At 49.9% G+C, this 11157-nt stretch overlaps 2 protein-coding genes across 2 annotated transcripts; both read left to right on the forward strand.

The window, feature by feature from the left end:
* The first annotated feature begins 82 nt into the window (after positions 1–82).
* PV06_10789 (acyl-CoA thioesterase II) lies at positions 83–1586 on the forward strand. The gene is made up of 4 exons (XM_016412372.1): positions 83–247; positions 362–800; positions 864–1249; positions 1353–1586. The coding sequence occupies exons 1-4, from the start codon at positions 185–187 to the stop codon at positions 1386–1388; spliced, it is 924 nt and encodes a 307-aa protein (XP_016257386.1). The 5' UTR covers positions 83–184; the 3' UTR covers positions 1389–1586.
* A 173-nt stretch (positions 1587–1759) lies between these two features.
* PV06_10790 (uncharacterized protein) lies at positions 1760–3326 on the forward strand. The gene is made up of 3 exons (XM_016412373.1): positions 1760–1906; positions 2028–2516; positions 2593–3326. The coding sequence occupies exons 2-3, from the start codon at positions 2243–2245 to the stop codon at positions 3036–3038; spliced, it is 720 nt and encodes a 239-aa protein (XP_016257387.1). The 5' UTR covers positions 1760–1906; positions 2028–2242; the 3' UTR covers positions 3039–3326.
* Positions 3327–11157: the final 7831 nt, after the last annotated feature.

Raw genomic sequence — 11157 nt, forward strand, 5'->3', positions numbered from 1 at the left:
ATAAGATGGGTGACACCTCCAAATATTATTCTCCTTTCGAAGATCTTGTATGTTTTTTTTGTTTATTCCATGATAAAATGTCTTTGGATTGATCTGGCGGTTCAAAATATTTTGACACGATAGTCGGACGACACTTTCTGTTTTAGAGATTTTCACTTTTTCATTCGTTTTGTTTGTTGAAACAATGACGACGCGGGTCAAAAGTCTCGACTTTGAAAGTCATATTGAACTAGAACAAATTGGGCCTGTAAGTGACTTTGATACCGATCCGGGGAGTTACATATATATATATATATGTAACCGATACGGCAGGGAGGGGACGCCGTCGTCGGCAATCTGTAGCTCTAACATTTCTCGGTAGGACACATTCACAAACGTTCATCCACCATGGGTTTTCCCAATCACCCATACGATGCCGGGACCTCTGATGATGGCGGAAGCCACGGCGGCAGCATACAGGACTGTCACTGAAGATTTCAGGATAGACTCCTTACAGGTGACGTTCATGTTGGGTCCAAAGACGGACAGACCACTCATCTACAAGGTACAACGTCTCAGTCAAGGAAGGACTTTCGTGTCACGTCTGGTCAATATCGAACAGGACGACGGAAGGATTTGCGTGACCGTCACGGCCAGTTTCGTCAGAGCCACCGAATGGACGGGTCGTAGCATGACACACACCGAGTCCATGAAGACGACCGAACGTGTCGGCGACATCACTTTGGACGACTTCGAGGGAGACCATACACCGTTGGGACCTTTCATGAAGTTTCAGAGGTTGCCACATTTGCAGCTACCAGGTGCGTTGGTGTCCTTGTTTCTCCCTCCAAAGTTTCCCTGACACTCTACCGGGATGATCGTAGAAGCCAACGACCCGATCACGACGACGATCGGTCCTGTGGTTGCAAAGATCGACCCTCCTATAAAAGCACCGGCGGGTTCACAGGCACACTTGTTGGGTATAATATACCTCTCGGATTATCACATCATGGATTGTCCTTTGCGCATCCACGATATCCCGTTGGGGTTGTTTCCCATCAATGACCGCACAAGGACAAAACAGCCCGCGAGCATGAAAATCATGACGAGTTTGAACCACGCGATACATTTCCACGTCCACGACGGTTTCCGAGCCGACGAACTGGTGTACGTCGAGGCGACGACCCCGTGGGCAAAGGACGGAAGGGCATTGATCCATTCGAGAATCTTCAGTCACAAGGGTCTGTTGATTGCCACTTGTGTGCAAGAGGTAGGTCAGCTCAAGATTTTGTTTGAGTTTCTGCTTGTTGTTCCTGCTGCTACTTCGGCTGCTGCTCTGTTTCGAAACCGAATTGACATTCACATATTTCTAGGCGTTCTATGTCTTCAAAGACAATGCCAAACTTTAGGTATTTAGTCAAAGAAGGAAACCATCATGTGTGTATATGGTTGATCCTTGGGAGAAGTTGTGGCTAGATGTTATGTGGTGTTACTGGATAGGCTGTTGTCAGAGTGGACGAGTGATTCAAGAGTGATCAAATGAAGTTACGAAATCTTTGTTTGAGCTTAGCTAGGCTGTCCCAGATCCTCTATGTCGTTGGTTTGAACTGTATTGCATGCGGATGATTCGCACCAGAAGTTCTAATGTGAGTAGACACTCCAGCTTGTATGGGGGTATGTACGGAAGAAGATCGGTGAAATGATGTTCCTGCTCCGGCAGGCTTTCCCTACTTTCACCGCAGGTGGTTGCACCAAGTTGTAGCTTCTCATAAGAAGTCAAAAAAAATCGCGCCTTTGTTGGTTTCAAGTAAAGCTTTACCATTGAGAATTCCCTGAATCCAGACTTTTGCCAGCCTCAGCAAGCCACCTGTCGTTGTCACTCAAAAGGTGACCGAATTCGACAGAACAGCTTCCTCTGTTCGTCCCTGTACGCTCATTCTCCTCCCCCCACCAAACAACAAATCCCCCTTCTGAAATTGCAGCCACCGTGTTTTTTGATGAACCAATTCCTGATGACATGTCTTCTGACGATTTACTCCTAAGTGTAGTGTCCCTAGAGCAGTTTTCCACCGTACTGTCCTCTGTTCCCATCGTCGTCGCCAAATTCTACTACGACGGTTTCATAGCTCAGCAGATCCTCCCGACCTATCACAAATTATCCCGGCGATACGTGAATGAAAGCAAGATCGTATTCACAACAATCAAACTCGACCACCAAGCTGATTTCGCAAACTCATATGGCGTCGGGAGGAAGCCGACGTATATGATATTCAAAAACGCTCGAAGGATAGCAACAATCGTAGATCCGAACCCAGAGAAACTCGAGGAATTCCTGAACGGCCTCAAGGAAGAATCGGAGAACATGGACACGACAGAAGCGGGCAATCCCAAGGTGGACGAGCCATGGCATGGAGCTGAACTGCCTCGAGGATACGTGGACGTCACCGACCAGGTCAACTTTCTGGGTTTGGAACTGTTGAACTGGGACTCGTCGCACGGGAACGCGAGGAAACTGATTAGCAAAGACAAGCCGTTGGGTAAGCAGCTGTTTTCCCAAAAACCATCGAACGAGGGCGAGTACAAAATGAATGCTGACACAGATCCCGAAAAAAGGCACACCAGAGGCAAAGGTAGACTTTGTACAAAGCGACACGGACGAACAATTGATGCTTTACATTCCATTTATGCGAAATTTGAAAATCCATTCGATTCACCTCACGTCCCTGCCGGACAACACTGACGACGACGACGAGTCCCCGAGCCGACCCAAGCTCGTCAAATTCTACACCAACACACCTCACATTCTCGGTTTCGACGAAGCGGACGGCGCACCCCCGACGCAGGAGGTGACCTTGACGGAAAAAGACTGGAATCCCACAACCGGCACCGCCAAGATAGATTTGCGCATCGTCAAGTTCCAAAACGTTTCCAGTATGGTCATGTTCATAGTTGAAAGCGAAGGTGACAACGAGAAGGTCAGACTGGACCGGATACGAATCATTGGCGAGACTGGAGAGAAGAGGGACGGCAAGATCGAAAAGGTCGCATCTGATGAGTGAAAAAACCCCAAGGACGAGGGACAAGAAAGAAAGAAATGTTCATGAGATATGAGGAACGATCACATGCAAAAGAAGGACAGGAACAAGAACATGAATTTGGAGAGACAGAGAGCCATTAGACTTTGAAACAGAAGTACTTTGTGTTATGTGGACAAAAAGGGAATTCAAATTAGAGTCGAGGAATGCAATCATTGCATCAGATAGAGGTGCTTTATTACTGTACGGAGTAGCATCTTCAAGGAGACAATCAAATACTGCATAGGTACAGCAGCCTGAGGACATTCTTTTGAGCATTTGATCAGTAAATCAAATGCTTCGTTGCTTGCCAAACGGAAAGTCGGTCACACGTCCATCGCCCGGGCCAGATATGGCCCTGTAACACACAGTCCTCGGAAGCATCATTACTCGTCTTCTTCTGGTTGGTAAGAATCATAAAAATCGCGAGAAATGGGAAAACAAGGGGAAAAGGGAAGAGGAAATGAGAGTGTTTGTCCGACCCCACGCGTTTACAAGCGCAGAGACACATGAACGAGGCCGAACCAGACTCTTTTGATACATCAAAACTCCGTACGGAGTGGTTTGATATAAAAAAAAACCGGTAAAATCTTCCTCGATCAAGGAGATCGGTTTGCAATTGTTTTAATCTGTGCTGCCACTGACACTTGGACTCGCCATGAGAGTTATGTTTTGAAAAGCCAAGCAACACTGGGGTATCAATTGATGGTGGCAGCGCCGCACGAAGAAAAAAGAAAAAAAAGGAAACAGAAAGCAGATGAGATGGAAAAATTGTTTTCATCAGTAGGAGCGACGAGGCAGCAAAATCAAGCTAGACCTATTTTGGTATGGGGGGGATTGTTTTGAGCTTGGCGCGATGTTCGAAAAATCTTTGAACTACCTTTGTACTTTGTTTGTTTCCTACTTCGTTTGATGAAATGATATCTAAGGCTCATGATGAAGTTTTCAAAAAAACAAATTAAAAGATAGGAAGAGAATGATTACTGGGGTCTATCAAAACGATTCTGGTAAATGATCTCAAATCTTGACGAAAAAAATTCTGAAGCCTTTTGCACAATTCTTTTGATTCTTTCCGAAAGATCATGTTTCTGTCCATCCAAAATTACGGAGCACCGAGACACCCAAGCTGGAGGGGGACGTGTTCGTCTCTGCAAATGACTACTTGCTCAAGGGTCGACTTGTGATCATCGATACCTAGGTAGGATTGGAAAGGGAACGTGATTGAGGTGGTGGTGGAGGAGGAGGAGGAGGAGGAGGAGGAGGAGGAGGAGGAGGAGGAAGAAGTAGAGAAGTGATCAGGAAGAGTGATCTTAAAAAAGACCCTGCAGGGTCCGGGATTCGTGTGTCGTATCTGTGCCAGCTCGAATGATGATGATTTTTAGTTGGACTGTACGACTGACATGTCCCCGGTGAGGTTGTTCCCCGATACACGATGACCCCCTTTCCCTTTCTGTTCATACGAAAATGAGATGCACAATAAACTATTTAAAATCGTCCGAGTGTATCTTCTCCTCTTCTTCAAATTGGCAAGGCTTATGGTATTTCCATTGTGGCTTGGCGGCTGCTGCTGCTGCTGTTGTTGTCACCACAGAGCACGCCTTCACTATCACCATCACAAACGATATGGAGTATTTCGGACTCCGTTATTCACTACATGTGGACGCCAATGCCGACACCAACCAGAAAAAGGAAATCTCCGGTAACATGAACGCACCCAGGTTCGAACCGTCGACTCAGACCAGACCATGCCATGCCAGCCTTGATCAAAGTTCCGTACTCGATCTCGACTTCCGACCTTGGCTGTACTCATCTTGAAACACTTGGACACAACCTGTTGCATCTGTCTGATATTGTCTGCGGCTTACATTCCCCCTTGCTAGAGGCACCAAAAAAAGTATTGTTGACGAAACAAAAACTCATCTCACAACCTCCCTGATCAGGGGAAGTCATGAGAATAGAAAACCAAGGTATGGGCCAAGATTTTTAAAGGGGCAACACCTCTGGAATTGAAACTACAAATGGCCGCAGGACATCCCTACTCTGGTCAACCAGAACCCAAACCCTAACCCGGCCGGAGAAGGGGCATGGAAGAACTGATTCTGAGGGTACGCAAACAAACGCCTAGGACGTGATTGGACTCCGGAAATGCACGCTGCCAATTGAGTTATCAACCCATTGTTGAGTGAAATTTCGCGAATCAAACATATCAACGGAATATTTAACATGTCTTCACTGATGATGCTGAGGGTGCGCTCATTGGGGGGAGAAAGGTGTCTGTCTTCACTGTCTTCACCAACGTTGGGGAGGGGCGCCGGGGAAGGACGGCTACTGCTGTTGCTGCTGGGCATCACTAATATGCCCTACATCGCAATTCCGACCAAGGTTCGCAGCTCAAGCAAAAGACTCAGACAAATCGAATGTCAATAGAGTATGACTGGAGCGTCGACAACTCATGGATTTCTTTGGGCGAGGCGGTACACCGAAAATGAAAGAATACCCTGTAGGTGTCCTTTCCAGTTCCCTTGGTCCAGGTACATTGAAAAGGAAAGAGTGTCTGGTAGGTAATTTTCCAGAGCACTTCCCACTTCACGGCACTGGGGTACGGCGAAGCAACTTGTATGGTTTGATAAAGGATTCCTTCAGAGAAAAGCCTTGTCGATAAATCATCGTACCGACCTTGATAGCTCATGCTCCTGAGATGTCTGATGTCCTGAGACGATGGCTGTCACATCGATTGTCAACTCAGCCCATCCTCGCGCTGCGTACGCGTACCTGACATCAATTCAGAGGCGGCCGACTCATTTTACACCAAATACCAGACGCGAGAACATCTGACAGATTTGCAGGTAATAGTTTTCAATCGAAGGCGCCATCAGATCCAAAATTTATCTTTCGACTATACCTTACTCGATCACAAGCTGCCGATCCAGCTGATGGGGACATAGTACATGCTGCCATCGTGGGCGTAGCCTTACTTCAGACAGCGATATTGAAAATCATGGAAGGAACTCAACATGTCAATTTCAAAGCCTTGAGTTTGATCGCCAACATCTAGTCAACACTATGCTCAACATGTCATTCCGCTTGTTCGCGGCTGGTGGACCTATGTAGCACCAAAATTCTGGTAATCCAATTCTCTAGCGACACCAGCCAACCAGCAAAGCCGGAGAGTACCCATGGACCTCGGGTCATCCCACAATGGGCGAGAGAATTGGTTCCATCTACTTGGTCACTGGTACGAGTACATGGACTATCGGAGGGACGAGAAGACATGCCGAATGTGGTTGAATGGTAGGGGGTACGTACTGTAAACGATCGTCGTTCAGAGAGGGAAACTGTTTCCACATACTACTGAAAGTTTGCGGTGCAGTAATCAAGCTAGAGCACATCCATCTGATTTTTCTTGAGCGATCAGTACTTAACAGACGACCGAGTTGGGCACGAAAGAGCTTGGAAGACGCTAAACGATGCAGAGAGCTCCATGCAGTGAGAAGTACAGAGTATCATTCTCTCTGGACCTACGGAGTAGTAATTTGTGTGTCATGGCAAGCAGGCATAGCTCGGCACGTGTGCTTTTGTGAAGGCACCAGTCGAAAGAGTCGCCACGAACATACCACACGGACTCGACCAGAGTAAGAAGTTGCATCGTATGGTTCAGAACACAGGGATTTCCCGACTGCAAGTGCCTTTCGAAGCGACCATTAGCGGGAAATCTAGGTGCAAGCCACTGCAACGGGGAACATGTCTTTTAAGGAACGGACAAGACCAGGAATAGGCGATATTTGAGGACATGCAGTCGAACTAACTAGGACATTCGTCTACCACCGACTCACACCTCCGCCACACGCCTCATTCTGAATGCCAGAGGCGATAAGAAGATAAAACAGGTGGATACCAATTTCCCCGGAAGCGCTACTCAGTCCTCCCCATGAAGTTTCCATCTGATTCTCTGCCATACACGACTCGTAGCAAAATCCACGCCACCAAGAGAGAGCAGTCGACCCTGGACTTGGGATAGTCGGGTGCGACCGTTCTCGTCTTCGACCTTCTAATCGAAATTTCTAGCTCGTTTGTACTCCGTCCATGAGTTGTCTAAGCCACCATCCATTGAGCTAGAGTAGTTTTTTTCCGTCTAATCGAAGTTGGAGCCATGACTAGAAGGTGGTAACTGCTACAGGGTAATTCCAAGTACGAGTACCCATACAAACCCAACACAGTGAACACGTCGAGGCAGAAAAGGTTGCATCCAGAAACTGTGGACGAGCTGAAACCACTCGACCTGATGGGAAAAACCTGTTTCGTGATAAGCACATGGCGATCCCGTCGCCTCGAACATGAAACACAAGCTGCAGCTCTCGGCGCCCAAGAGGGAAAAATGATCGATGCGGATGGGCCACAGACGGGAACAGAGCTTTGGTACCTGCATCGTCTCGCCAGTCTAATTGGGTCGAGCATCACCGGCGGACGATCGCGGTACGGCCTTGGGGCCGCACATACTACATCGCGCAGCAAAAAGGTTGGGTAGGAAGAGATGGGCACTGGTTCCTGCATTAGGGCCCATGGCCCGGAGGCTGGCGGTGGACCGCCCATTGAGTGCTTCTGCCGGCCTTTCCACTTGGTACAGTCCAACTTTTGGGGGGGAGGGAAGAGGGCCAGGATCCTAGCATTGCCACGCTCTGGCAGACCCAAGACCAAGGGTTCCCTCTGGAATCGAATCAGCAACGGCCTTCTGGAAACACCCTACTCTCGTTTTGTCCCAAGTGCGACCTGGAATGGCGGGAACACTAACCAAAGGATCCGCGGCGAAAACGGACGGTGCCTCGAGCTACTGTGGGAGGGAGCTGGGGCCGTCGGGTCGAAGCAGGGGGGACCACCAGGCACAGACTCGAGGCCTCTCAAGTGGGCCCTCGGGGCGCGGATGGAGGGGGGCATTCTCTGTCGTAGTCTTCTCAAGTGCACTGCGTTATGCTCTGGTGCGAGTACCGCAGGATTTACTGAACGGAGCATCTTGTGGGCAAAGGTGGGATCTGCTCGCGAGGACCCTGGCACGACCGGCTTCGCCATGGTGTCATCTCGCCAGTCGACAGTATCCCAAACTACCCTCACACCACCATCTTTTTCGAGTCGAGGACGATGCTGCTTTTTCGACAAGATGCCCCGGTGGGAAGAAACCCTCCTCGGCGACCGCTACCAATTGAGGACGGTTACAGGAGAAATTAATCAACATTATCCTCGCACGCAATCACCAGCTCGGTGCTCGTATCGGCAGCATCACCTCGTTAAAAGCGGGAACAACTCTCGAACTCATAACCCACACTGATACCACATCACGCAAGCGAACATCCAGGAAATGCCATGATAATTCTGAGCACTAGCAGCTCATTGGCATGGCTCAGGGAGAAAAAAGGTCCCAAATGTCAATAACGTCACGCAGTGTCTGCTGAGGACATTGCTACCGAGTACTGCCCATAGAACACGAACCAACACCAGGGTGGAACGGTTATGACCAAGGTCTTGCTTGACCAAGGCGATGCCTATCGATACGTGCCCGGGAAGGTCGACCCCACCAGCCTTAGAGAATTTCCCACGGTACAGTACGGAGTACTATATTTATGTACGAGTACGAGTGAGCACGACTTCTCGGCCAGGTTTCTCTGTCTCGGATGGGTGAATCCTTGAGATTCCCACACCTTCACGAGTCCATCCAAGAGACTGGCGGATCGATGACACAAGTGACGCTACCGTAGACAGAAGATGAACATGCAACCTACAAACCACGAACCAACAAAAATCAAGTTTAGCGAGTGGTTTATGGTGATCTGGCCACACTTCTGACCCGCTCTTGCAGGTGAGGCAATCGAACAAGCCTACAAGAAGCCCGGAAGTAGGGGATTTGGACCCTGTTGGCAAAAGATGAAACACACGGTCAGCTTTCCATGCATATCCAGATCACAAGCAACAATTTCATGGCGGCGAAAATTTCTGCACCGTCGAGAGTCTGGTCTCGCATCACCACTCACGCGTTTGCCCATACGAAGTTAGCTGGAATTCTCGAAGCGAATGATTGTTGATAACACGATTGGAGGTAAGAATGTTTCCGTACACAAGTTGCATGTGCATGTGCATTGTTAGGTCTTCCGACATCGTAGCAGCTTCATCGTAGTCTCTTGACTTGTGAAAAAGGTCCCACAACTCGACTTGACATACAGACAGTAAGAGACGGGATCTCGATGACACAAGAGCAAACATATTTTCTGGGCTTGGTGCCCGAAGTCGCGTCGCAAGAAGCCTTCAGCGACGCGGTCGTGGAGAGACTTTTTGAGCATTGGCAGCTCCAAGCTCTTTTTGACGCGGACCAGCCTCAACCATGGGCAATGACTCGCCACTGGGCCATCGCTACGGAGTAAGCGGTTTCTCGTACCTGCATATGTGAGCACGGCAGTCCCGAGTACTGAAGTAGCTACTGGCAAGTAGCAGTGGCAGTGGCTCTGAGACACACACGCACGTCTGCACGACCTTTCACACTTCCTTCAAACCTTCAGCCCGCTCCAACACTTTTTTCGTCGCCTGGGGCCGATGTTTCTTGCCACAGTTTTCCGAAGCCGAGTTCCCATACGAGAGACCACACATCGGCTGCGGGAGGCAGGATTCTCTCAGGTGATGGCATCCCCAATGGTGGCCGTCACTGTCAGTCTGCTACGCAATGACATTGCCCTTCATCGATGTGTGCCCTGGCAGGGTCCATCCAGGCACGAATCCTTCGGGGGAGGTTGTCGCTGATCACTCGTAGGGGTACTCCGTAGGGATTCTCGTTACTGGCGCCCATCCATCTCGACTCCAACCAATATTCGGGCTCAGCGTTTACAAAAGCACCACGGTGCCTACATGACGGAAATCAGACCAGCTGACAGACATTTTGGTGCGAGCACTCGTAAAAACATAGGCATGGGTTGGGATATCCCAGGGTGATAATGCCCAGTGTGCCCGAAACTCCAAGAATAGGTCCGGCGGCGATTCGCTCTGGGGGCACTGGAGGAGCAGCTTATCACCTGCTGCTCTCACACGTCACGGTCCTGATTGGCGTCGAGGTCCCAGCGCCTCGCCCAGTCATGGAGCGCGCGTGGATGGAGCACAGTTACCACTCGTTCTTGTTCGATACCTCTCTACACGCCAAACACACGTCTCGGCTCACTGATTCGAGTAGGGTTGTTCTCTGTCTGTGAACGACATAACCTATCAAACGTCCAAGGCGTAGTTTGCCGTCTTCGATCGGATGGCTGGAGTGGGCGATACACGTCTTTCAGAAAAGTGATGGGATACGAGTCACAACCTCGATACGGAGTACGGTTGGTTGCAAAGGATCCGAACTATTCCTTACCGTCCATACGGAGCATACTTTTTCTGGCAGACCCTGGTCAACCAAAAGACGATAGCAGCGTCTCCAGACCAAGACTTGACACCCTTCTGTACCATATCTATATCATTTCAGCCAGTCATCTACTGCACTTGAAGCGCTCTATTGTGATATGTCTGGCCCGGACAGGCCAATGATGGCATCAAGGTCGCCGATCAGGTCACCTCAATCGTCTGCATGCACATTTTGTACAGGACACAGTGGTGTGGACGGACGTCCGTCATGATGGCCTCGCCCCAGTGCCAGTGAGCAATGGCATGCTGCGTCATGGGTGGTCACGACGGGCAGGAGGGTGTGGTCGAGCATCGCAGTGCAATTTCCCATGCACATCAGAAGCACTGTGACAGGCCTCTGCAGCGTCACCCAGCCCGGCACAGCCCAGACAAGTGCCAGGCACACGCTCTGCTGGGCTCGCTGCTCTAAGAGGAGCGGCTGGACAGGGGTGGATCATGCCTAGTGGGTGACCCGGTGGGTGATAGTCTTTGAGACGGACTGGGGTGGTGGTGAGACCGCGCAGAGCTCCACCATCCTTCAAGGTCACCATTTTGCATGGGTCGCGACGACGGTCCCGAACGCAGCGCCCGTTCCTGCACAGCGAGCTACCAGGGCCCCATCGAGCGGTGGCCCAGGTCAGTGGTTGACAAGACCCTCAGGGCATCTAGCGATCTCTCTTTATGGCTCGTCCTTGCA

This window comes from Exophiala oligosperma, assembly GCF_000835515.1.
Source record: "Exophiala oligosperma strain CBS 72588 unplaced genomic scaffold supercont1.15, whole genome shotgun sequence".
NCBI lineage: Eukaryota > Fungi > Ascomycota > Eurotiomycetes > Chaetothyriales > Herpotrichiellaceae > Exophiala > Exophiala oligosperma.

Bases quoted from the DNA above. Each gene is read 5' to 3' on its own strand.
- PV06_10789 (XM_016412372.1), top strand. From the start codon at position 185: ATGACGACGCGGGTCAAAAGTCTCGACTTTGAAAGTCATATTGAACTA. The intron at 801-863 runs GTGCGTTGGTGT...GGATGATCGTAG, and splicing joins GCCACATTTGCAGCTACCAG to AAGCCAACGACCCGATCACG. The intron at 1,250-1,352 runs GTAGGTCAGCTC...ACATATTTCTAG, and splicing joins TTGCCACTTGTGTGCAAGAG to GCGTTCTATGTCTTCAAAGA.
- PV06_10790 (XM_016412373.1), top strand. From the start codon at position 2,243: ATGATATTCAAAAACGCTCGAAGGATAGCAACAATCGTAGATCCGAAC. The intron at 2,517-2,592 runs GTAAGCAGCTGT...TCCCGAAAAAAG, and splicing joins TAGCAAAGACAAGCCGTTGG to GCACACCAGAGGCAAAGGTA.